The 27,954-nt window shown below is 37.3% G+C and overlaps 2 protein-coding genes and 1 long non-coding RNA gene across 3 annotated transcripts; all 3 read left to right on the forward strand.

The window, feature by feature from the left end:
• Positions 1–1,665: 1,665 nt before the first annotated feature.
• On the forward strand, positions 1,666–2,385 carry LOC139935765 (uncharacterized). The gene has a single exon (XM_071930337.1). The coding sequence runs from the start codon at positions 1,666–1,668 to the stop codon at positions 2,383–2,385; it is 720 nt and encodes a 239-aa protein (XP_071786438.1).
• Positions 2,386–4,015: 1,630 nt separating this feature from the next.
• On the forward strand, positions 4,016–9,125 carry LOC139936204 (uncharacterized). The gene has a single exon (XM_071930972.1). The coding sequence runs from the start codon at positions 4,100–4,102 to the stop codon at positions 5,741–5,743; it is 1,644 nt and encodes a 547-aa protein (XP_071787073.1). The 5' UTR covers positions 4,016–4,099; the 3' UTR covers positions 5,744–9,125.
• A 6,328-nt stretch (positions 9,126–15,453) lies between these two features.
• On the forward strand, positions 15,454–26,127 carry LOC139936493 (uncharacterized). The gene is made up of 5 exons (XR_011785959.1): positions 15,454–15,589; positions 16,531–16,761; positions 17,434–17,599; positions 18,738–18,819; positions 19,731–26,127. It is a non-coding gene; the product is annotated as an uncharacterized lncRNA (long non-coding RNA).
• The last annotated feature ends 1,827 nt before the right edge of the window (positions 26,128–27,954 follow it).

Below are 27,954 nucleotides of genomic sequence, written 5' to 3' on the forward strand. Positions count from 1 at the left end.
TTATTATTCCACATGTACAATCTGTGACTGGTATCCTGCTCATTTCTGCTTAGCAGACAACTGTCAAGTGATATTTGGGCCCTGGTGCATATATACTTTGCTGTGTAGATTTGTTCTTTGAGAAATTATCTTGCTTTATTATTCTACTGATGCAGAGTAGATTTTTGAGTTCGGGAGACTGCAGTTCTGGGAAAAAAACTGTCCTGCTTAAAACTACCTGGTCCGATTTCCAACCCCTTGTGAATTTTATTGTTGCCCTACACAATTGCTTGTTCATTGTCTTGAATATATATCTAGTTCTATACATGTAGGTCGTGTATATTGGCATTATCATGGCAACTGATCTTCAATTCTTTTGTATTTATAACATGTTCCTCTTACAATGTTTTATCAAGGTTTATATTGGGAAATGCCAATGTCTATTTTGTCACTAAGTTGTGTTTTGTTAGCAGGAAAACAAGGAACTTGTCTTTGTTATTATTATCAGTTTATGAAAGAATTGTTTTAGCTGATATGTATCAAAGTCCCCTACTATTATTAAATATTACCATTTGCTTTTTGGAACGCCAAATTAATCACTAAAGGAAAAATAATTATGGCGTTTTAGATGGCGTTTGTTCATTTCAGCTGAATACTCATTCGACAAAATTCAAATTAGCTATTTGGAAAAAGTTATTTTGCCCAACAGACTTGTTTGTTGGAATGTGTGACTAGTTCTCGGTCACGGATGACAATATTAATCAGGTTGGGTATTCTTTCTGAAGAAGTTTGGCTCCTTTTTGTCGAGGCATTTAATGTCAAGTGCTTCCCCATACAGCAAACACTTGGTGCACTTTATCAAGGTTTGTGTTTATGATGGCACAATTTCAAAACAATAAGAGTTAGGAAAAACTCTAATTTTGTTTTTTTTAAGAAGAAAAAGGATCTCTTCCTGGGTTTTTTTAAGTTATGAAGATGTTGTTTTACTGATATGGATCACAATAATCACAGTAAGTTAGTTGCACTGAGGAAAGTGTTGTTGTTTTTGCACGCAGGAATCTGATATAAATGCCTTCAAACAAGCTTGACACATCACTTTTCTTCAGAACAAGTTCATTTTACAACTCGACAAAGATCGTTCCCAACTCCAGCCACAGAGTGCTATTAGCTTCAAGCTTCCCTATCTACAACACTATGAAGACCATGGATCGAGGGTGTTGTTGCATACAGCTGCTTTTCCTGTGTATTTGGCTTGGTTTATTTCCAACCTTTTGCATCAGTGTGAATAGATTGACTGTTGAGGTACAATTATTATCACCAACTGGTGATGTAGTGGAGGATGACACAGTGCGATTACAATGTAATGCTACTGGTATGCAGTTTGGTTATGAACTGGAGTGGTGGGCATATTACAGCGATAGTAGATCACAAATAACAGGAAATGACGAGTGCATCGTTTCAAGTTGTAGTCTTGAAACAACATACACTTCAAGCCAATCAAAGATTGAAGTCCTCACGATTAGAATCATCAGTAAAACCACTGTGTATTATCAGTGTAGTGTACATAGCCTGGTAGACAGCGGCATCATAGCTGCAGATGGTGTGTTCTTATGGGTGCACTACTTTCCATCACTCTCTTGCTATCCAAAAGGTCCTTTTACTGTACAAGAAGGAGAGCAACAATATATGAGGTGTTACACTCAGAAAGGTAAACCTGAAGTTAACATGGATATTGTATCTCTTGGTGAGAGTTACACTTGGCAACAGTGGAACTACCCAGACGTGTATATAAGACTCGGTGTTAGAGCTACTGATAACGGCTCTTCATATGACTGTAGGATGACCTCCAGTGGATCAAGGTTCTCTGGTATGGAACGAACTTGTACCATTGGTCCAATGACTGTGGTTCCTATGACAACACTATCATTCACAACAACCCAACCAACAACAGAGCATCCTGATGCATCTATTAATAGTACAGCAGCATCACAACAACCAACGTCTTTGGAAATTGCAACAGCTTCTGAAGAAGGCGCTGATGGGGCCCCCTCATCCATATCTGCCCTCCCTTGGATTGCCGCATTCCTGGTCACTCTTCTGCTGCTTGTTATCTTGGTCATCATAAACATCATCTTCATTGTCAAGCATCTGCAAAGATCTAATAGCAAGGAGACTGTTCAAACCAACACAGTGAAGACCGGCAGTGCTGAGGAACAGTTTAAAGGTGACAAGGTACAGTTTAAATGTGACAAAGCATTTTACAAGGTCCCGACATCCAAAAAGACTTTACAAGATCAAGACTGTAGACAAAAAGTGAAAAACAGTTGTAAAATATCAGAAGATGTCTCGGTCTATGAAGTGGTTACAAAGTTACAGAGACCTGTTTATCAGAATGTAAAGTTTTGAAATGAAATACAGGATTGAAGGTATCACGGTTTCAAAGGGGATTTAATATCGATTTAACAACGTCACCCAAAGTAGGTACCATATCTAAGCGTTACCTAATATCATGTTTGTTCACCGGTGTATCTTTTTTAAATATCGATGGTATGAATTTGAAGTTGTCTTGTTAAAAATCACTAACAATATTTATTTCCATTGGCGAAACAAATTTTGTACAGTAATTTGAACATTGAGGTTTCTGGACAAGAATCTGATTTCATCAAGTACCAAGATTGATCTCTAAAGCACAGTGCATACTTCATGCGAATGCGATACAAATGTTGATATCACATATTCGCAACGAATAATTCGAAGCATAGGATTCGAACTGCCTCTAGCTACCGGGCAATCTCGGTAGTCTAGTCAGTAAGACACTGCTCTAGAATTGCAAGGGTTGTGGGTTCGAATCCCACCCAAGTAATATGCCTGTGATATTTTTTCACAGGAACTAACCAAAATTAATAACTTGTAGCAGTTGAACTGTGCTCAACTTTTGCAAAACTTTCGCTGTGAAAACAGAATTGTGACGTCAAATTCACGTCAAATTCGCATCACATTTACAGGAAGTAGGAGCCGGGCTTTAGTCATCCAATGATCCTATCTTAATTGTTGAGCAAAGTGTGATGTCATGATATAGAAAACTCATCTTAAGATCAACCATATAGCACTTAATGAAATCAGGCAATGTTTTATAGTCTTGATCTCACACTGCTGTAGGTATTACTATTCCACTGATCTCAAAACCCAAACCGGAGAAATTATATTTTTCTAACAATATTTGTTAGCTTGATCATTATCAGTTTAAAGGCATTGGACACAATTGGTAATTGTCAAGTATTTTCACTTTGTGTATCCCAACTCATGCAAAAAATAACAAACCTGTGAAAATTTTGGCTCAATAGGTTGTTGAATTTGCAAAGAATAGTGAAAGCAAAAACGAAAGGCTTCAGCTGAAGTCCTTTATTGTTTGAGTGTGCAAAATTACCTCTTTTTTTAAACTACATTACTTCAGAGTGAACCATTTCTAAAAATGTTTATCCACAGCTCTCCATTGCTTGTTACCAAGTATGTATTTTTGCTGACAATTATTTTGAGTAATTACCAATAGTGTCCAGTGCCTTTAATAACAAAAAGATTAATTGGACATTTTTGGCAAACAGAATTGGTTATTCTGTTTTGAATCAAGAGCTAGGTCATGTGCATTGTCATATAAGTTTCGTGACAATTAACCAGACTGTGTTTTTTTTTGAAGAAGTTTGACTTGTTATCAAGTGAATTAATTTCAAATGCTTCCTCATACAGCAACACTTGGTGCACTTTATCAAGTTTTTTTTTATGTTTGCACAATTTGAAAACAATCAAAGTTCAGATAACTCCAATATACTTTTTTTTTTACAAGAAAAAGAGGAACTCTTCCTGGGTTTATTAAGTTATCAAAATGTTGTTTATTGATATGGATCACAATAATAACTATAAATCGTGCCAATAGATAGTTATTTGCACCGAAGAAAGTGTTTGGCGCACTTTGGAATCTGACATAAATGCCATCAAAAAGCTGGACCCATCACTTTTCTTCAGAACGAGTTCATTTTACAACTCTACAAAGATCGTTCCCAACTCAAGCCACAGAGTGCTATCAGCTTCAAGCCTGGGGTCTTGCTTCCCTATCTACAACACTATGAAGACCATGGATAGAGGGTGTTGTTCCATACAGCTACTATTCCTGTGTATTTGGCTTGGTTTATTTCCAACCTTTTGCATCAGTGTGAATGGATTAACTGGTGATGTAGTGGAGGGTGACACTGTGAGATTACAATGTAATACTACTGATATGCAGTTTGGTTATGAAGTGCAGTGGTGGGCATATTACAGCGATAGTAGAACACAAATAACAAGAAATGAAGAGTGCATCATTTCAAGTTGTAGTCTCGATACAACATTCACTTCAAGCCGATCAAAGATTGAAGTCCTCACGATTAGAAACATCGGTAAAACCACTGTGTATTATCAGTGTAGTGTGCATAGCCAGATTGACAATGGCAGTTTAGCTGCAGATGGTATGTTCTTATGGGTGCACTACTTTCCATCACTCTCTTGCTATCCAAGAGGTCCTTTTACTGTACAAGAAGGGAAGGGGCGATATATGAGTTGTTCCTCTGAGATTGGTAAACCAAATGTAAATGTGCATATTGTATCTAGTGGTGAGAGTTACACTTGGTACAAGAGTAGTAACCATTACATGACTATATGGCTATATGTTAGAGCTACTGATAATGGCTCTTCATTTGACTGCAGTATGAACTCCAGTGCATCCAGGTTCTCTGGTATGGGACGGAATTGCACCATTGGTCCAATGACTGTGGTTCCTATGACAACACCATCAATCACAACAACCCAACCAACAACGGACCATCTTGATGCATCTATTAGTACAGCAGCATCACCACCACACACAGCATCTTGGGAAAGTACAACAGCTTCTGAAGAAGATGCTGATGGGGGTCCCTCATCAATATCTGCCCTCCTAATGACCACACCACCAAGCACAACAACCCAACAAACAACTGACCATCTTGATGCATCTATTAGTACAGCAGCATCACCACCACACACAGCATCTTGGGAAAGTACAACAGCTTCTGAAGAAGATGCTGATGGGGGCCCCTCATCAATATCTGCCCTCCTAATGACCACACCATCCAGCACAACAACCCGACCAACAACTGAGCATCTTGATGCATCTATTAGTACAGCAGCATCACAACACACAGCGTCTTGGAAAAGTACAACGGCTTCTGAAGAAGACGCTGATGCCTCCTCATCCATATCTACCCTCCTAATGACCACACCATCCAGCACGACAACCCGACCAACAACTGAGCCTCTTGATGTATTTATTAGTACAGCAGCATCACAGCACACAGCGTCTTGGAAAAGTACCACAGCTTCTGAAGAAGACGCTGATGGGGGCCCCTCATCAATATCTACCCTCCCTGTAATTGTCGCATTCTCGGTCATTCTTCTCATTTTCTTTGTCTCGGTCATCATAAACATCATCTTCATTGTCAAATATCAAAGGTCTAAGAGCAAGGAAACTGTTCTAACCAACGCAGTGAAGACTAACAATGTTGAGTTACAGTTTGAAGGTGACAGGGCAATTTACAATATCCCAACATCCAAAACGACTTTACAAGATCAAGACTGTAGACAAAACGTGAAAAACGCCAGTAAAAGATCCGAGGAAGATGTCTCCAGTACCTATGAAGCGGTAGATGATTTACAGAGCAAAAAGAACCCCATGTATCAGAATGTAAGATACTAAAATCAAATACAGGGTATCATGGTTTCATAGGGGGTTTAAGATTGATTTAACAAAGTCACCCAAAGTAGATGCCACCTTAAAGTGACATCTAACATGTCATCTTTGTTCACCAGAATATCTTTTGTATTTCGTTGGTTATAAACTTTGAAATTATGGGTCAATCTTGTTAAAAAACACACAATATTTATTTCCATTGGTAACAGAAATTTGTACAGTAATTTGAACATTGAGGTTTCTGTATAAGCATCTGATTTCATCAAGTACCAAGATTGATCCAAGAATCACACAATGTAAGTCATTCAATGATCCAATCTTAATTGCTAAGCACAGTGTGATTTCACAATACAAATCACTGTTGTGGAACACCTTATGAAATCAGGCATTGGTTTAAAGAGTTACACCCACATTGCTCACAATTCCACTGATCTCAAAACCTAAACCTGAGAAATTATATTTGTCAAATAATCTTGACATTGGCATTGCATTTCCTTTGTTTTTCTTTATACATGTTAATTTGAATAGGTAGCATTTTATAGCTTGATTTTATCACTTTTATAACAAAGAGATTGTATTGGACATTTTAATTGGAAGATTTTTATTTAGAACATTGAAGTTACATAAGCACCTTATGTACATACTATATCCATATGGTTTTTGTTACCCTTTCTTGCCTTAAAGGCAGTGGACACTATTGGTAATTACTCAAAATAATTATTAGCACAAAACCTTACTTGGTAACAAGTAATGGGGAGAGGTTGGTGGTATAAAACATTGTGAGAATCAGCTCCCTCTAAAGTGACATAGTTTTCGAGAAAGAAGTAATTTTCCACGAATTTGATTTAGAGACCTCAGGTTTAGAACTTGAGGTCTCGAAATCAACCATCTAAACGCACACAACTTCGTGTGACAAGGTGTTTTCTTCTTTTATTATTATCTCGCAACTTTGATGACCGATTGAGCTCAAATGTTCACAGCTTTGTTATTTAATGCATATGCTGAGATACACCAACTGTGTAGGCTATAGTCTTTGACAATTACCAATAGTGTTCACTGCCTTTAATTGTATATAATTTAGTTTGTAAATATCACCTTGTTTACAAAAATATTTACCTGGTACATTCCAGGGGTTGATTTCACAAAGAGTTATAAGACTAACCCTAGCGTAGGACTAGTCCTATAGGAGATATCAAAAACTTAAGGCTAGTCTTAAGTTAACTCGAGATAAGACTGGTCTTAACTCTTTGTGAAATCCACCCCTGGACTAGTCCTTTCTTAGGACGAGTCCTTACTTAGGATTAGGACTAGTCCTAATTTCCTAACGTAAGACTAGTCCTATGAGATATCAAAAACTTAAGTCTAGTCCTAAGTTAGGACGAGTAACTCATCCTAACTCGAGATAAGACTAGTCTTAACTCTTTGTGAAATCCAGCCCTGGACTAGTCCTTTCTTAGGACGAGTCCTTACTTAGGATTAGGACTAGTCCTAATTTCCTAACGTAAGACTAGTCCTATGAGATATCAAAAACTTAAGGCTAGTCCTAAGTTAGGACGAGTAACTCGTCCTAACTCGAGATACAGGCCCCGTCCCACACTGCAGCAATACAAAAACGATAACGATCACGACGCAAAGAGAACGCATTCTATTGGTCGAATTGCTCCACGCATAATACGCTCACGCTCAATCAACCAATGGAATGCGTTCTCTTTGCGTTGTTAACATTATCGTTCTCCTTATCGATGCAGTGGGACTGGGCCTTTGGACTAGTCTTTGTGAAAACCACCCCTGGGCAGACAACTTACTGGCCATGTGAGAAAATGTTACATATTGAGTGGTATTAACCACATAAAGTCAATAGTGGACAAAATAATAAGTTTTGAGTTGTGCCCCCTTTTTCTTCATATACCAAAAGTTGATCTGGTGCAATCTACATAAAATGTGACATTCTTTGTTTCATTCCATCAAACTGCTTACTACAAGCTGATATTATGAGAATTCAAGCAGGCTCTGTGATTCTTGTGTAAATAAGATTTCACATAACCAATGGGGCCCATTCCATAGAGCTGCTTAAGCACAAAAATGTCTTAAACACAAAAATAGCTTGCTTGTTTTACACATGTTACTGGCCAAACTGTTATGCCATATACACTGCTTGTGACTGGTATAGTTGTTGTGTACTTAGCATAACAATTAAGTAGAGTCTTGGCCGGTAGTCTTATTTTACTAAGCAGGTATGTTTTTGCCTTAAATTTTGTGCTTAAGCAGGTGTATGAAAACTGGTCCATGGTCTCTAAACAATGCGTCTTATTATGTATTGGTCTTTGGACCTATGTACTCCTTAAAATATTCTTTATTATCAAGTACATAATTATGAGGATATTCTGTAGATATTTTAACAAGACCATTTACCATTTACTTTCAAACTCTTAAAAGCAAAGTATACCTTTGATTTTAACTCTTTTGTCATAATCATATGTTTTAATCATTATGTAGATATACATAATTAGCTAACATCTGAAAAATTTATAATTTAATAATTAAATAATTTAATATATTGGAGCGAATATATCCACGCAGATTCAATTTTGGGACAAAAAAAAATATTTTTAAAAAGCATTGCTTCCAATAAAATGTTTCTCAAAATGCTTTACATTGTCAAATTGTCAAATGCTTCCTTAAAGGGGAAGTGGAGTTGTTCGTTTTGAATTTTGACAGATTGTCTTCATCCAGTAGATACTATAATCGTACTCAGTGAAAACATTTGTTTGTATTACTTGGCTCAAAATGGCTTATTTGTACATTGAGTTGGCCTATACTTTCCCTTTAATTTGATATGTACACATTTTAGGTATACATGTTGCACTGTAAGGCAAAATTAGAATGTACACAAGGCTACATGTTGTATAGTGGGGCTACATTTTGCATTTGAGGGCAACATTTGATGGGTCAGAAGTTTATAGCCTTGTTGCATTTAAAGGTGGCATTGGATTAAAGCTATTGGGCCTACATGTTGCAATTGAGGACAAAATTGGATATATACACAAGTTTTTAGCCTTTGTCAGTTTAAAGAAAATTGTGTAGCATCTAAAGGCAAAATTGTATAAGTCCTTGTTACAGTTTAAGGTAACATTTTATAAGTGAACATATTAAATGCTGTTCTAAAATGCAATATAGCCTTGTTTTACATATCAATTAGCCTTAAATGTATACAATGCTGTATCGAGTGTGCGTTTTTTTAGCCAAAACTATGTACACTAATTGTCATATATTATATTTACCAAGACATTTATTACACATTCTAGTGAAACATTTGTATTTTGCCATTTTCAACATTTTTGATAATATCAGCTCTCAAAGTACTCAAAAACTTAGTGGAATGTTTTTAAAATCGTCAATAAACAAAGAGAACTTTAAATGCTTAAAAAAAAAGGTGTTTCTCCTCGATTTGTTTAAAATAAGGTTTTGGAGTTTAGTTACACAGGTAACTAAGATACTCAAAGATAGTCATTTTTAAATTAACTTTTCCATTCATAGGGCCCTACAATAAGAATGAAATTGATCAAAATACTGAGATGGCCTTTATTTTTTAGTTATCAAGGGATTACAACTTTTACCTTTTGAAATTCGTTTCAAGATTCCTTCTTTTTATTTATTAGCAGGTTAGCGTTTATTAGCAGATAAGTGTCTGGGGGTGTAAATGATTGAACGTTCTCGCTTCTACCACTGTACCATGCGTATACAGTCCCGCTTAAAACTTGCGCCACCCCCGAATAACAAGTGGTGTGTGCCGACCGTGGTGCCGACTTAACTTGGAGAGGGTTTGGATATCACTCCGCCGTACTAGAACTCGATAAAAAGGGCGCTCTTTGTCTTAAAAATTAAGTTATCAAACACTCTAAGTTAATTAATTCGAGTGAACTATTATGTTTGCCAAGAAAAAAAAAATTCACGTTTTTGTTTACAATGTTACATCTAAAAAAAATTGGAACTATGATTTGGGGTGGATGTATGTGTGTAAGCAAAGCACACGCGCACAAGGTGAAATGTGGTCCTTTCCAAAATGGCGATTTGCGTGCAGCACATGTGTAATCGTTTTTAAACCTGTCAGACGACGGAATTGTCCCGAAATGACATGTTTTTTCAAGCACTTGGAGAAGTTGGCAAATTCCACAAGAATTGAAAAACAGTGTGGTAAGTAACTTTTGCAATATAAACATGTAAATGCAAACAAATATTGTGTTTTTGTCGAACTTGCCAGGTTACAATTTGTCCGAATGTATTCCAATTTCAATCAACAATGCGGCCCCGGGTGATTGGTGCAAGGAGGCCGGTCATCCAGTGGCATGGGAGGGGCCAACATGACGAGAGGCGCGGGTGCATCAAGTGTTGGTTTTTACACTTGCTACATTTTCGGTTAATAGTTTATTATACAACATTGGGAAGTTTCCGCTCGCGCCACCTCTTTTTCATTCGATATTTAATAATCGTAGGTTGTCCTGTTTTCAATTGTTCAAGGTGTCTCTAAAATCGAGGCAACCCGTCTACCTCTCTCGACTCAAGTGCGCGATGTACACAGTCCCAATAATAGATAAAATACTTGTGGTTTGACTTGCCAAGCAAGTCTCCTCTCCCTTGACCAAAACTTGGAAACACTTAAGGCTCCACTGGTTTAGTTGCACTTGTAAATGCCCCCCCCCCCAATAAAAAAAAAAAAAAAAAGAAAATCTGCACACTCCACCTCTTTTTCATTCAATATGAGTTAATATAGTACTTACTCAATGTCCATTGAGACAGGCCGAGGCCTATCCCTTTTTGTAAAAATGAGTGAAAAAGTGGTGGCGCTATACGGAAAGTTAGTCGTATTTTTAGGCATTTCTACAAGTACACAAATATGTCATAATGTTGGACCCATATATAACAAAAACTATTTCATGTCACAATTCTTGATGATCAACCCATGTGACTGAACATTCCGAGGCTTAAAGCCATTGGATCCTTTCGGTAAACAGTGTTTTCCAAGGCCCACACTTTGTGTACCACAACTTCTATATCAAATAACAAACCTGTGAAAATTTAAGCTCAATCGGTCATCGGAATCGGGAGAAAACAACGGAAAACCCCACCCTTGTTTCCGCGCGTTTAGCCATGTCATGACATGTGCTAAAAATAAATCCATAATTCTCGTTAATGAGAATTTATATTGTTTTGCTGTTTTGTCTAAAAGTAAAGCATTTCATGGACTAATATTTCAAGAGAAGTCTTTCACCATTGCCTTCTGTAAACCCTGTAAGTAATTTGTAAATCTGTGAACTTTTTTTTTTTCTGAACTGAAAGGGTCCAATGGCTTTAAAGAAGCCATGTGCCTTTTATATCATTTTCTAATAAAAAAATTGAGAATTTCTTTGTTAACATTATCAATATTCTTAACATTAAAATTTAAACATCGGCTTGGTACACAAAGTCTCACAGTAGTCACTGCAGATGTTTCTTCCACGCATGGCTTCATTGGGAGACCATACTTTCTCATTTGCCTTGAAAAGAGGATAAACTCAAAACATGGGACCAGTTGAAGTCATCAAAACATATGGCACCAGTTGAAGTTATCGAAGATCAATCAGTGTATGGTGTTAAAATTGCAATGTCCATCAATATTTTGTTTTCCTATTCAAAGAAAAAGCCATTAAACCTTGAAAACAGGACAGTGGAGGATATCATCTAATTTACCTCATTGAGATAGGCCTATTCCTTTCTGTAAAAATGAGTGAAAAAGTGGTGGCGCCATGCCATTCCGATTTAAACCGGAATTCTGTTTTTTTGTTCCATGTGAATTTGAAATAAAAATCAGGGGGGGGGGAAGGTTTTTGGGGGGTATCCCTCTTTTCGGATCAGACATTGTAAGTTTCCCTTTGTATTCATTAGGCCTGGGCGAATTATTCGAATATCCGGTTAATGGCGAATAGGTTTTCCTATCCGTAACCGCGAATGCTGTTTTTTTCTTAACCGGATATCCGCATAGGGCGCGAATACCTATTTACAAACCGGATAATTCTGTAATTACAACCGAGTAACCGGATATTCTTTAATATCCGAATATCCGCGGAAGTCGACGACAACTGATATGAATGTTTTGTCTGAATCCTTATGAAACTTCTATTAAGACAGCATAAAACAGCATAAATCAAGTATTTAACTATGCTCACCTCTGTGAAGAGTTAAAACAATGACATTTCTGACGTAATTTGGTCAAAGTTACTAAAGTTTTCCTTCACGTAGAGTCAATCACGATCAAAAGAAAAAGCATCTTTAAATTAGATCCGGTCATTTTTATGAATGAACCGAGTGACACTGTCTAAAACTAATATCAATCCGCCCATAAGATCTCATTCACAAATGAACAGCGCCCTCTAGCGGCAAAAAAAAATATATATATATATATATATATATATATATATATATATATATATATTTTTTTAATAGCGCCCTCTAGCGGCGAAAAAACTATTCGAATATCCAGTAATTTCGGATAGTTGGCCAGCCGTATCCGAATAACAAAATTTCACTATTGGCCCAGCACTAGTATTCATATATTATGTTGGATCTGCACAGCGTTCATGAAAAAACGGCACCTAAACAATTAATTGTCGCCCAGCAGCTGGCCCAATATACGGCTTGTGGTCTTCCTGGCATCGTGCATGCATGCAGCAGCGTCAGACGTACATGTAAACTTGTCTCATTTCTCGTTTCGTTTAATAGCGGTATGGTTCAATGCTGCAGAAAAGGTAACGTGTGGAGACTTTCAAAAGTCTACTGATAAAACAGTATGCATGTGTTTTGCACTCGCGCAGGTTTGTACACGAACCAATGAGTGGCGCGGCACAAGTTGGAGATCATGGCAGGCCATGGGAAACTGGTACCTGTTATTGCCTCACAACCAGCGAAAAATATATTGGGGACCAGCGAACACATTGTACGTCCAGCTGTCCTTATTTCATGTAGGAGCGAGTGGGGAAACATTTAATTGCAAAATAATTTTTTATACAACCGAACTTCAAATCAAGAACCTATAAAAACAGTGGATGTTGTTGGAAAAAAAGCATTTTCAAGGGCAGAAATAAAGGATTAGATCATCAACTTTTTTTTTTTTTCTGTTCCTGGAATTGTAACAAAATCGCAGGCGACCCCAAAAATGTTTGAATTGTTTGAGCTTTACATTCCGTGTTTTCCAGTAAACCTGATATTTTTCGTCAAAAATAGGAAAAATCGTCCAAAAGTAGCTCACTAATAGGAAAAATAGGTGTCATAAATGCATCAGAGATTACCGCAGAGCTTCTAAAATACCCAGAGCGTCCCGTAAGGGACGAGCAGGGCGCTTGTGTTGTGTGCGAAGCACACATTGCAATAAACTGAATTTTTTCCTGTTTATTTATTATCACCCGTTCTCATGCCTGAAATTATCCAAACATTAAATTGCAGCCTTATTTGCTACTGACCTAAAATAAATTTCATTTGTTCGAAATTGTAGTGTACGTCTTAAAATATCAAAAATAAAAGTTTCCGTATGGCGCCACCATTTTTTCATTCGATACGAAAAAATGTGGTATCTAATTTACCTCAATGAGATATATAACAACCTCTTTTTCAAAAACACGTCGCTCTCGCTAAAAATTAATGTGCGTCGCTGAAGGATCGTTAAAATTAGAACATTTAATTGAAAAAAAATTCTTCTATACAACCGAATCTCAAATCAAGAACCTATAAAAATGGCTGTTGGTAAGACAAAAAGCATTTTCAAGGGTCAAAAAAGTAAAAATATTATTGTTATTGTTATTTTTTTTTTCCCCTTCTTTTTCTGGAACTGTAACATAATCGCAGGCGAACCCAAAATTGTTTGAATTTTTTTAGCTTTACATTCCTTATTTTCCCTTAAACCTTTTATTTTTGTTTAAAAAAAGGAAAAATCATACAAAAGTAACTCACTTCTACCTGGAAATATAGGTATCAGAAATGCATCAGAGACCACCACAGAGCTTCTAAAATACCCATAGCTCCCAGCGCCCTTAAGCGGGCCCTGGACCCCGGGCGTAAGGGACTTCGGGCTGCGCGCTCGTGTTGCTTCGTACACAAAAATGATGGAATAATGACATTTCCAATCAATTGAATTTTTTCCTGTTTTTTTTTATCCTCACCCATTTTTATGCCTGCCTGTCACACCATGGTCACGCGAAGTTGTGTGCTTTTAGATGCTTGATTTTGAGACCACAAATTCTAAATCTGAGGTCTCGAAATCAAATTGGTGGAAAATTACCTCTTTCTCAAAAACTATGTTACTTCAGAGGGAACCGTTTCTCACAATGTTTTATACTATCAACAGCTCCCCATTACTCGTTACCTAGTAAGGTTTTATGATAATAATTTGTTTGAGTAAATTACCAACAGTGTCAGTTGCCTTTAACATTAACCTTGTCAAAACCAAACGAGAAAAAAATGCACTAAAATTGGGAATAATTAAGTTACTTGTTCGTTTTTGGGACCAGATATTGACGCATCTTATTTTCCTAACACCCATGTCGGCAACTGTCACAAGAAGTATATTCTAAAGAATACTAGACGGTTCTCTTTCTTTTGAGATAATGCGAGAAAACCAAAGTACTTGGTGTAGAATTTTGTCAGCTTTCCAATAGTACCAGTTTGAAATAATTCGCGTGAATAAAAATGTAATTTTTGCTCAATTTTTCGAACACATAAAATATGGACATATTATGTAGATTTTTTTCCTGAAAATGCTTCCTATAACATATGTATAGGTCATTACAGTTCTTGAACAGAAAGTTATCATACAGTTTAGACTCTGGAATGGCTTTCTATGTACTTTTTTTTCACTGGTTCCAGTTGAATGAGGTACATCCTAAATGGCCATAACTCCGTTTGCAATTAGTCATTGGTCTTCTAACTGGCCACTGGAAGCTTGCCATGGCAGCTTCGTTGAATATTCTAGTTTTTACAGTCATGTTTTGTTTGTTTTAAATTCTCATATCCTTCCTGCATCATTTTATAGAGCCATGAATCAAATTCTATAGAGTACTTTCAATTTTCATTTTTTATTATTATGATAAATCGTAATACTCACCGGAGGATAAAGCGCCACTCAAAATTATTGTAATCATCCAGGATTAATTGTGAAGGGTTCAGTGTACAAAAAGTTAGGATACATTGGATGAACAGAGTATTCAAGTGTGTAATGTTAGATTGTTTCTTCTTGACTTGTTTTGCTTTGCTTTGCCCAAAGTAAAAATGCTGTGATGAAGAAGCAATGTTTTTTATCTCCTGCCCAGTTGTGTTAACTATTTTTCTAGCTCACATTTTTGTGTGCACCCAACAAACTATTAATTTGTTTTCTAATTCCCTATTTTTGTCTACAGACGAACTAATAAAGACAGAGATGTCTGGTCTTCAGTCAGTGTTGCTTTCCATCCAACTGAGCAGAGATGTCTCAATCTATCCATGTTGAAGCCTGGATGAGTCGCCAGTAGTCTGCTTTCTCTATTCAATCAACCTCCTGATTTACAGGTACGAATCAAATTCATTTTCCTTTGTTGAACTAGCTGGTATTGGACCATTCTGCATGACTCAATGAATAGTCTACTCACTAAGTATTTAAATTTTATGCATTTCTTAATGTGTTTTGTCAACTTGTACAGGTGAACTGATGAAGAATGCAGAAATGTCTGATCTTCATTGATGGATGGCTGTCAATCACACTGAGCAGACGAGTCTCAATTTATCAATGATGAAGTCTTAGAGAATCTCCAGCAGTCTGCTTTGACAACTCAATCAACTTCACATTTAAAGGTGCGAAACAAAAGTTGATAGAAACAAACAAAAATCTTTATGAATGAAACAAGTGGCAATAAAACTACCCCTCATGTGATGGAAATTGGTCAGGTTGGTTGCAGGGTGTGACCATTGAAAAGTAGATGTTTCATTGGCATCAGAGATAAAGAGTATTATTCTCTGATGTGTTAGCACTGTATACTTGGTACTTTCCCCCAAATTATGTAGACAAAATAAAAGGCATATTACTCAAATGGGATTCGAACTCACAACCTTTGCAAATCTGGAGTAGTACTATCCAGCGCACTGTTGGTAGACCTATGTTAACATTGGATAGTAGATCATGATAACTCAGCCAATAACCCCCATGAGACCATGGAGTGTGGTGGGGAAGAGGGAAATAACATGCCAGAGAATTATTATTATTATTATTGTGTTTTTTTTATTATGGGATTTTTGTTTTATGCCAGAGAATTATTGACCAATTCTAGAAGTCTGAGCTTGTATGTAGAGCATTCCCTGAAACGCGGACATTTTTGGAGAGCAGTAACTGGTTTTGAGACTCCTTTTCTCAAGTTGGTTTAGGGAGTTGCAACTCGCTTAAAGCATAAGGGAAAAGAAAAATAGTTCCTTGAATTTTAGCCAAATCCTTTTTTCATTGAGTTTTCACAGTAGTTTCACTACTGAGATTTTCAGAGTATCAAAGGCAAACACATTTGATTCCCCCCCCCTAAAAAAAAGAAGAAATTTGTGTTTAACTTCATACGCATTTGGCCTCCATGGTTCACTCATAGATGTGGAAATTTGTTAAAATTCTCTGTCTAATGGATCCCACAGCAGTGTCACTTTAAATCAAGTTTTCGAAGTAGGCCCTTTTTGAGTGATAATGTCTTTTTTTTCATTGAATACAGTGGGAAAATAAATGAACCTTGAATCTCATTCTCTTTTTTCATCTACAGATCAAGTGATCCAAACTGCGGTTGTCAGATCATCAGTCATAGTGCCGTCCAGATTGTCAGATCATAAGTCATAGTGCCGTCCAGATTGTCAAATCATCAGTCATAGTGCCGTCCAGATCGTCAGATCATCAGTCATAGTGGCAGTCTCGTGTCACACAGAGCAGAAGTGATGCTGAAGCCTAGTGTCCAGCATACTGCAATGTGACAACTCATTCAACTTCCTGTCTACAGGTACGATTCAAGGTTGATTTTGATAAAGCGAAATTGGTGGTTGAATTGGCATAGTGTATCTTTCTTACATCACCTCCATCTCTAGGACCTCCTGTTCGAATTTTAATGGGGGCACTTCATGGATTGGGTTCAGTGGGTTTTCACTTGAAACATTTTTAAGTCTGGGCTTGGATGTTGAGCAGTCCCTGAAATCAGGGTGACATTTTTGGAGGCCAGTAAATGGTTCGAGACTCCTCTTCCCACTGAAAGCATTGGTGAAAGAGAAATAGTGAAAGAGAAATAATTCCTTGAACTTTAGCCAAATCCTCCAGTGGTTTCACTGTGGAGGTTTTCAGAATGTCAAAGGCAAAAACATTTGATTCCCCCAACCCCCCCCCCAAAAAAAAAAAAGGAAGAGGAAAATTGTGTTAAGTTTCATTCGCATTGGACCCCCCATGGTTCACTCTTAGAGGCAGACATTTGTTAAAATTCTCTGTCTCAAATGCATGCCATTTAGGGACCATTGCTGGCAAGCTCTGCTTCTAATGGATCCCTCAGCAGTGTCACATTTCATCTAGTTTTAGAAGTACTGTTAGGCCTACTGATCCTTTTTGAGTGATTATGTCTTTTTTCTTTGGATACTGTGGGAAAATATATATGAGCCTTGAATTTCATTTTCTTTTTCATCTACAGATCAAGTGATCCAAACTGCGGTTGTCGGATCATCAGTCATAGTGCTGTCCAGATTGTCAGATCATCAGTCATAGTGGCAGTCCTTGTCGCACAGAGCAGAAGTGATGCTGAAGCCTAGTGTCCAGCAATCTGCGGTATGACAACTCATTCAACTTCCTGTCTACAGGTACGATACAAAATTTATATTAATAATACAAAATTGGTGGTTGAATGGGTGTAGTGTATCTTTCCTAATTGGCCTCCACCTCTAGGACCTCGTGTTCGAATAACACTGGGGGGCACTACATGGTTTGGGTTATCAATTCCTACCTGTGACTACATAAGTTTTCCCTTAAATAATTTTTGGGGGTGTTCCTCCCACATCTAAAACTGAAAATTCATGGGCTCTTGGCTTGTCTTAAACTATTTTGAAACTAGCAGGTTCGTGGCATTGAGAGAAGCCCCTTGCCCTTGGCTCGGGCCTTCTCGCATGACCACGACCCTGCCTATTTTAAACAGCAGTTTAAGAACGAGTCGCTACCCATCTATTCACTTATTCAAATACAAGAGAATATGACTGGTTTACTCGATATCCCTGGCTGATCCCTTGCAATAAGATAGTTCAAGGTTGAATGGCTTCTTTCTTGCACTATGAAAAAATATGGTTGACAAAACTGCCAATACCTGGACGCCTCAGTTAGAACCCCTTGCCCTCGGCTCGGGCCTTCTCTTTGTTCAAAATTACGAAAGTTACATAGAGTCAATCACGATAAAAGAAAAAGCAAATCGCCATCTTTAAATTAGATCCGATTATTTTTATGAATGAACCGAGTGGCACTGTCTAAAACTAATATCAATCCGTCCGTAAGATCTCATTCACAAACAAACAGCGCCCTCTAGCGGCAGGAAAAAACTATTCAAATATCCGGTGAATTTTGGATAGTTGGCCAGCGGTAACGAATACCAAAATTTCACTATTCGCCCAGCACTACCGGTCACATGGAAAATTTGACATTGTGTGTATGCTGCCACAAAGCTTCAAGATTTATAAAAGAGGAGCAAACTAAATATGATTTTAGAGATATGCTCCTTTCATCAAACCAAAGGTTGATACAAAACCAGACATTGCAATTATCAATCAACATTATCTTGCATGTACCAACCACGCCTGCAGGAAGTCCAGCCTCAGTGATGAATCTTCTTGAAACATGTGTGATGCCACAGGTTTACATGGTCTATAGATTGAAATTATATTGTCTTTCAATAGCTGTCTAGGCTTTATTGTTATGTTAAATTGGTTTTCTAACCTTGTTTCATTTACTCAGATCAACTAATCCAGACAGTTGAGAGTGTCAGGTCTTCAGAGTGGGAGTACCTCTGCCATAAACACACCAATCAACTTTACAGGTATGTAAACATTATTGGTTGGAGACATAACAAGCTTAATATTTGTTAGGAATAACCCAAGTAGTTTGGGTTAATACCCTGGTACTCCTCGGTTACTAGTGTAAAAACTCTTTTCCATCAAATTCACTTATCTATCGTTCTTCCATCCAGTACATCTATCCAGTAGAGTTTAATGAATGTACAGAAATGAAAACCTTTGCCTTTTTATCATGGTTTGTAGTAAAGAAACATAATGTGAGGCGATATTTACTAACAACAAAGAGTACTTGTGCAACTAAGTGACTTGATCATTGAGAAGCATAGAAATCCCCTACAATCTTGACTTCAAGAGTAGTGGCCCTGGCTACAAATTGTTTTCCCTACTGCTACATGCAAAATAATACTGTTCACAAACTTGATTTTGGCAAAAATTGCACCAAGTTGTGCAACATCCATGCACAAGTTCAGATAAAGTGGGTACATTTTGGACAACCTGCATGCATGAAACCTAGCGGTTGGCAAGTGTCTGTTACAGACAACATGACCAGGGGCCAATTTCATAGAGCTGCTTAAGCAAAAATTGTGCTTAAGCACGAAAACAGCTCGCTTATTTTACGGATGTTACTGGCCAAAATGTTTATGCCATATACATTGATTGTGACTGGTAATTAGCTGTTGTTCACTTAGCATAACAATTGAGTGGAGTCTTGGCCGGTAATCTGATCTTACTAAGCAAGGATTTTTTTGCTTAAGCAAAATTTTGTGCTTAAGCAGCTCTATGAAATTGGGCCCTGCCAAGTACAGTGCCTTTAATCAATTTTAGAGGATTAGAGGGAAATGCTTTTATGAAATCATTGCCTTATCAAATGGTGATTGCTATACCAATGAAGGTGCTAAATCTTGTTTTTGTTCCCTTTTTCCATCTTTTGCAGATCAACTAAATCCAGATGGAGAGTTTCGGATATTCACAAGGAGTTTGCCAACCATCATACAACCATCATCGATGCCTCAACCTTTTTGTATAGTTTGTAATTAGTTGTAGATTACAGGTATAGATTTTAGGTTGATAATTGTGTGTTGAGTTGTTCACACTTTTCCTTGTGTGTAGTATTGATCACACTTTCCCCTGTGAAATTCTGCACTTCCCCTGTGTTGTGAATTTCTTGCACATCCAACTTGTCATGTGAGTTTCTCCCACTTCCACTGTGGCGAGTTGCTCATACTTTCACCTTGTGTCGTGAATTATCAAGTTTATAAACTGAAACGTTGTCTAGGGCTGAGTTGGAAGAATGTTTCGCTATCTATTCTAGCACATTCATTTCGCTCATTTAATTTAGATGTATGCTGATGTATGGAGTTGACAAACTTGGTTGCCATATAGTGGAGCCGGTATGGGAATTTTTCCCCACAGGGGTTTTTGCCCATCTCATATATCGGCAATAGCAGGCATGCAATATCTGATTTGTATGGTTTTGGTTTTCTCAGCCATTAAAACGTTTAAAAACGCAGCACAAAATCTTGCTGTGCTTGGATTTCTGGAAATGTCAAATCTTTTATCAAAATATAGAGTTGCATGACTGAAATAGGAGACACTTTAGTGTCTAATTTCTTAGGAGTCAAAACAAATTTGACATAATACCAGTTTTTTATGCAATATCTGATTTGTATGGTTTTGGGTGTTTAACAGCCATTAAAATGTTTAGAACACAGCACAAAATCTGTGTTTGGATTTCTGGAAATGTCTATCTTTTATCAAAATATAGAGTTGCATGACTGAAATAGGAGACACTTTAGTGTCTAAATTCTTAGCAATCAAACAAAATTTGACCTACCCAATACTAGTTTATTTATTTGTTGAATATTTTGTAGATTATATCAACGTTTCTGGGTGTGCCAGGGTGCATCACACTTCCTTTGTGTGTTGAGTACAGACACTTTCCCTTGTGTTACTCTGAGTTGCTCACACTTCCTTTGTGTGTACAGTACAGACACTTTCCCTTGTGTTACTCTGAGTTGCTCACACTTCCTTTGTGTGTTGAGTACAGACACTTTCCCATGTGTTACTCTGAGTTGCTCACACTTCCTTTGTGTGTTGAGTACAGACACTTTCCCTTGTGTTACTCTGAGTTGCTCACACTTCCTTTGTGTGTTGAGTACAGACACTTTCCCTTGAGTTACTCTGAGTTGCTCACACTTCCTTTGTGTGTTGAGTACAGACACTTTCCCATGTGTTACTCTGAGTTGGTCACACTTCCTTTGTGTGTTGAGTACAGACACTTTCCCTTGTGTTACTCTGAGTTGCTTACACTTCCTTTGTGCGAGTTGCTCCCACTTCCTTTGTGTGTTGAGTACATACACTTGCCCTCGTTTGGTTTAGCCACTTTCCCCTAGGACAGTTACCCACACTACCCCCTGTGTGGTTTACTACTAAAACGTCCTCTTAGTAGTTTATAAAGATCCCCCCATTTTACACTCAAAGATATATGATTCAGATTCATTCATGCGAAATTTGCTAAGCAAAATCTTTGAAAATCATAGAAAACATTCCCTTGCAGATAATCAGAGCACTCTGATTGCCTTCTTGGGAAACAGTTTTACCAGTCAGAGAGCACTCTGATTGAAACTGTTCAAAGACATTTCAAACAATTATTTTAGCTGAACTTTTTGATGAATTTAATTCATACCTTTCTTGCGGATAATCAGGGCACTCTGATTGTTATCTTGGAAAACAGTTTTACCAGTCAGAGAGCACTCTGATTGAAACTGTGCAGGTATTTTAAACAAAACTTTAAAGGACTTTTGGATCTTGATTAAATGAAAAAAATGCAAACTTGTTCTTTTAACAATTAATTCTGAATCATATGTCTTTGTATTAATTAAGTTAAATGTACGAGCTGCTCCTACTAAAAAGTGAGACCATTTAAAAGCGTGAAACAAACTAATGACTTTTCTTGCAAGCAAAGCCATTATTTTGGTTTCAATGACCAAGCATATAAATAAAACTGTTGCAATCTTAGTTAAATTTTCAGAAAGTAATGACTTTTCTTGCAAGTGAAGCCATTAACTTTGTTTCATTGAACAAACATGAAAACAAAATTAGGGAAATCTCAGTATCTTGCAGAGATATGGAAATTTCTGTAAAAAAGAATTGCAAATTGTTGTTTTACTTTAATTTTTTTTCGATAAAATCTTTCAGATACTAAGGGGAAACATTTCGTTTTTTACTCTTTTCAATTATGTTTGTTTGAGGGTCAGGGTTTTTTAATGAAATTTTCAAGATTTAAAACATGGACTCATTGTGTAGGAGCAGCTTATTATGATGAACTTAGTTCATGTATGTTAGGGCCTCATCCAAACCCATGAAAAACTCGCAGAGTTGTGCAAACACCTGTGCCTGTTGGTGGACCCCCTCGGCTGCCTGGAACAAGTGTTGGTCCTTCGGGCCCGGGTGCAATGGAAGGTATGTTCTCCGTTCAGTGAAATTCTTTTAGATGCACAACTAGTGTTCTCCTTCACTGGTGTAATGCCTTACAAAATTTGACGAGCTAGAGCGAGCATTTTAGAAAGCATGCATTCATACTAGGGCCTGAGCTGGAAGGTAGTGGTTGGTCCCTAAAAAGTTCTGGTCGGCAAGATCTCTCAAGACGTCGGGATGAGGGCCCCTTATTATTTAGCCTTTTGTTGGTCACGTCATTCTTTTGTTTTTGAGTAAACAGGTTTGTACTGGGGATCTTTTGAGATCATCAAGGGTGCTTTGAGATGTCTTCGCTTGAGCTAATGGAATCTGGACCCAGTGGATGATGAGGACTTCTATTCAGTTGATGATATGAGGGCTGGAGAAACATGTTCTGCTTGGTCATGCCACATCACATCCAAAATACCTAGTAAGAACACCAATTTTATTGCCTTTTGATATCAAAGATGACATTGGATTCCTATAATTTGTAGTTGTTTTGAAATGGTTGTTTTTGGAAGAGGTCAAAGGTCAGGTCTATGTCAAGGTTCTTAGTGTCTGGTCACTGTTGAGGGCAAACTACTGCTGGAGATCACATAAATCTAGTTTTCAAAGCAATGCGGAACAGAAAGTTTATCATAAAGGTTCTCTGAAACTTTGCAACATTTACAACTAAAACTTAACATTTAAAACTTAAAAATTTAATCTGGGACCATGGTTTATAAAATCACACCTGGTAAAATTAAACAAAAAATTTCACAGAGAGTCTAAAGAACAAACTTATTACAAAAGTTTATTCCAAACTAAATTTTATTTTAGGATATGAATTTTAAAACCAAATTAAAAGTGGATCAAATTAGGGTAAAACTAAATTAGTTTTCAATATGTATAAACAAAAAGTTTATCATAACATTTTTTACTTCTCTAAAAGCTTGGGACACTCGCAACCAAATCTTATTCTAGAATACGAATTTTGAAATCAAACTAAATGTGGACCTAAACACTTGCGAGGTTAACATTTAAATATTTGGATAATTTTTTTATTTTTAATCAGACTAGGGTAAAACCAAAATAGCTTTCAACATGTCTAAACAAAAAGTTTATGAGTTTTTTTTACTTCTCTAAAAGCTTGGAACGCTCGCAACTAAATCTTTTCCTAAGACATGAATCTTAAAAAAACTAAATGTGGACCTATAAACACTTGTGAGGTTAACACTTAAATCTTTTGAGAATATGTTTTTTTAATTTCAAGTTAAGGTAAAATTAAATTAGTTTTCAATATGTCCAAACAAAAAGTTTCTGATAAAAGTTTTTACTTCTCTTAAAGCATGGGACACTTCTAAAAGTAACATTTATGGCAGAAATAATGGAACTTGTCAGCATTCAATCAGTACTAGCGAGGACCCGTTACTTGTTCAACTCAATCTCCATTTTGTGTCAAAGGTCATTTATTGGTCACCCAACATTTAAATCATTGAATGAAAGGTCAAAGGTCATTTTAAGGTTGCAAAGTGATCAATTTTTCTCGAAGTTTTGTAGGTAAAATTACAGCACACAGATGGCATCTGGTTATTATTGCACGCAAGCATTGGTCTTTTCACCAGTGACGCTGTTTACAGAAAAAGGAGTGAACCTATGTGTAACCCAAAACAGGGGTGAGCTGAAGAATCAAAAATAGTTTCTGTCACAATGAGCAATCATTTGACAGTGAATCTTTGACAAAAGTTGAAACCATTTAGTCCCTCATTTTGTTTGATAATAATTTGAGGGGGGAAATTAAGTCTTGACGAGCTTTTGAGGCTAAGACTATTTCAGTGCAAACTAAGTGGTAGTATTCATTCAAAAACTTAAATTTAGGAAACAGTTGTGCCCTAAATTACAAAGAAATTGTCCCTCATTTTATAAAATAAAAATTTGAAGGGAGGGGGGGTCAAATGCTCAAAAGTTACCCTTTTTTATTCTTAATACCAAGCTACTTTCTCTTGTATTACTCCGAGTTGCTCACACTTCTTTGTGTGTTGAGTACACTCCCCCTTGTGTGACTCTCCGAGTTGCTCACACTTCTTTGGTGTGTTGAGTACACTTTCCCTTGTGTGACTCTCCGTGTTGCTCACACTTCCTTGGTGTGTCGAGTACAGACACCTAACCCTGTGTTACTCTGGGTTGCTCACACTTCCTTTGTGTGTTGAGTACAGACACTTTCCCTTGTGTGACTCTGAGTTGCTCACACTTCCTTTGTATGTTGCGTGCAGACAATTCCCTTGTGTTACTCTGAGTTGCTCACACTTCCTTTGTATGTTGCGTGCAGACACTTTCCCTTGTGTCACTCGGAGTTGCTCACACTTCCTGTGTGTGTTGAGTACAGACACTTTCTCTTGTGTTACTCCAAGATTCTCACACTTGTGTGTTAAGTACAGACACTTCCCTTGTGTTACTCTGAGATTCTCACACTTTGTGTGTTGAGTACAGACACTTCCCTTGTGTAACTCTCGAGTTGCTTACACTTCTGTGTGTTGAGTACAGACACTTTATCTTGTGTAGCTTTGAGTTGCTCACACTTCTGTATGTGTCGAGTACAGACACTTTCTCTGGTGTTACTGCGAGTTGCTCACACTTTCTTTGTGCCAGCAATGTTTTCACACAAACCAAGTGAAGGTATTTCTTTTAAAAGCCTTCAATTTAGGAGACAGTTGTGCCCTAAATTGCAAAGTTTCGTAGTCCCCCTCATTTGATTACATAATAATTTTAGGGGGAATACCACTTTACCGAGTTGTTCCAGTTTTTCCTCTTTCTGCAAGGCGAAAAATGGTAATTCAAACCAAGTAAAAGCAACCTTTTGAAAACTTCAATTTAGGAAACAGTTGTATCCTAAATGCTTCTTTTTTACCCCCTTCTTTTGTGAACATGCGTCTCACTCGACTTTGTTATAATATTCCGATTTTCTTCATCAATAGTTCTAGTGGTCTGTTTGAAGTGTTTACTTCTCTTATCAATAACTTTCTCCGAGCACGAATGCTGAAAATTTTAGGGTTACAAATAACCAAAAAGGGTCACATTTTTGTGAACATGCATGAAAATAAATCAAATGCTTCAGATCTTGTTCAATCTTAGTCGTGTTGAAATAATGGATATTATGGTCAGTGCTGGTTCTTTTTTTAGGATGGTAGACGTTATATTAATCCAATGTCATCTTTGTTATCATTTATTGGCAAGCATGTAGTGAGAAAACATCACTATTCGCCGAACTTAAACTGTTAAAAAATCTGTGACGTTCGTGTGAAAACGTCAAGCGTTTTTCTCAGAGCTTTTGGTTGATACATATCTAGTGTTTTAAACACTCAAAAACTTTGTTATTAATCAAAGTTGGTCAAAAACAAGTTCACTTGAAGCCATTTTGTCAGTGCACTACAGCTGAACGTCCAAATTGCAGCCCCATGGAAAGCAAGGGGGAAATTAGTGGCCATTAGAACTTGTTTCTCCGACCAGCACATCATCATCTGGATAGAAGTCGTCATCATCTGTCGAGTTAGGATCCCATTTGAACAAGCCTCGACATCTCTTGGCACCACCAGTGCAGCTTGGTTGCGAGACAACAATCGGTGAAATCTTAGGCCCTTGAGGGCACCAGTTCATTTAAGCAAGCAACAACTACCTTCTGCTCAACACTTGCGTCCAAAACAAAGCGCCAAAATTGCGTCTAGCTCGTTTATACTTGTAAGACATTACAACTTTGAAGTAGACACCAGGAGTACATCTAATTGAACTTCACTGAATGGAGAACATATCGACCATTGCACTTGGGCCTTTAGATCATCACAAGTTCCAGGTAGCCGAGGGGGTCCACCGACAGGCACAGGTGTTTGCACAACTCTGCTTTTTTTTTGGCCAAATTTTTAAATAAAAAATTGAACAGGACTCTCCTTGTAACTTGTGTTTTATTTGCCTCAACCCTACCCCCCCCTCCCCATTTAAATATTGAGGGTTCATCTTATCCTGGTGGAACCCTCCCCCACCCTGTAGGGACCAATGGCAAGTCCCCACAGGGTGGGGAGGGTTCCACCAGGATAAGATGGACCCTCGGGCTGTAATTTCTGCCCACAATACAATTGGGTGCGTAAGTAAGTCGCTTTTAGCAAGGCATTTTGCGCAAGAAAACTCCCATTAAATTAATACACACCAAATTTGTTGCATTGTGGAAAAAAAAGCCAGCCAAGTAGACGAGTCAAATAAAGAAACATACAGTTCTAAGTTAAGACAAATCAACTAATGGTTGACTTGCCCGTAAATAGCATCAGCCTTTATTCTTGTACAAATAAAATAACACAATCTGATAATTATACAAGGCAAAATTTAATTAGTATGCAAGGCTTTTTTGAGCAAAATTTGATAAGTATGCAAGGCTAAAGCCTTGTTGCATTTTCAAGCAAAATTTGAGCACAATTTGATAAATATGCAATGCTATAGTGTTGTTGCACTTTTGGGCAAAATTTGATAAGTTTGCAAGGCTATAAGTTTATAGCCTTGATGCATTTGCGAGCAAATTAATTGAGCAAAATTGGATAAATATGCAAGGCTATAGTCTTGTTGCGCTTTTGGGCAAAATTGGATAAATACGCAAGGCTATAGTCTTGTTGCACTTTTGGGCAAAATTTAAGCAAAATTGGAAAACTACACAAGGCTTATAGTCTGGGTGCACTTTTGGGCAAACTTTGAGCTAAATTTGATTAATACGCAATGCTATAGTGTTGTTGCATTTTCAAGCAAAATTTGATAAGTATGCAAGGCTAAAGCCTTCTCACATTTTTGAGCAAAATGTGAGCAAAATTTGATAAGTGCGCAAGGCTTATATAGTCTTGTTGAAAATTTGGCCTAAATTTGAGCAAAATTTGAAATACCCAAGGCTTTAATAACAGTGTTGCACTTTTGGGCTAAATTTGACCAAAATTTGATAAATACGCAAGGCTATAACAGTGTTGCACTTTTGGCCACAATTCGAGCAAAATTTGATAAATACGCAAGGCTATAGTCTTGTTGCATTTTCAAGCAAAATTTGATAAATATGCAAGGCCTTGTCACATTTTTGAGCAACATTTGATGAGTATGCCAGGCTATATGAGCCTTGTCGCATTTTTGAGCAAATTTTGATAAGTATGCAAGGCTATAAGGTTATGGCTATATAAAGGTTATAGCCTTGTTGCATTTTCAAGTATGCTAGCCTTGTCGCACTTTTGAGAAAAATTTTAGCAAAATTTGATAAATACGCAAGGCTATAACAGTGTTGCACTTTTGGGCACAATTTGAGCAAAATTTGATAAATACGCAAGGCGATAGTCTTGTTGCATTTTCAAGCAAAATTTGATAAGTATGCAAGGCTAAAGCCTTGTCACATTTTTGAGCAACATCTGATGAGTATGCAAGGCTATATAAGCCTTGTCGCATTTTCAAGCAAAATGTGAGCAAAATTTGATAAGTGCGCAAGGCTAAAACAGTGTTGCACTTTTCAGCTAAATTTGAGCAAAATTAACGAAAGAACCTTGTTGCACTTTTCGGCAAAATTTGAGCAAAATTGGATAAGTACGCAAGGCTATAGTCTTGTTGCACTTTTCGGCAAAATTTGAGCAAAATTTGATAAATACGCAAGGCTATAACAGTGTTTGAGCAAAATTAACGAAAGAACCTTGTTGCACTTTTGGGCAAAACTT

This window comes from Asterias amurensis, chromosome 4, assembly GCF_032118995.1.
Source record: "Asterias amurensis chromosome 4, ASM3211899v1".
Classification (NCBI taxonomy): Eukaryota; Metazoa; Echinodermata; class Asteroidea; order Forcipulatida; family Asteriidae; genus Asterias; species Asterias amurensis.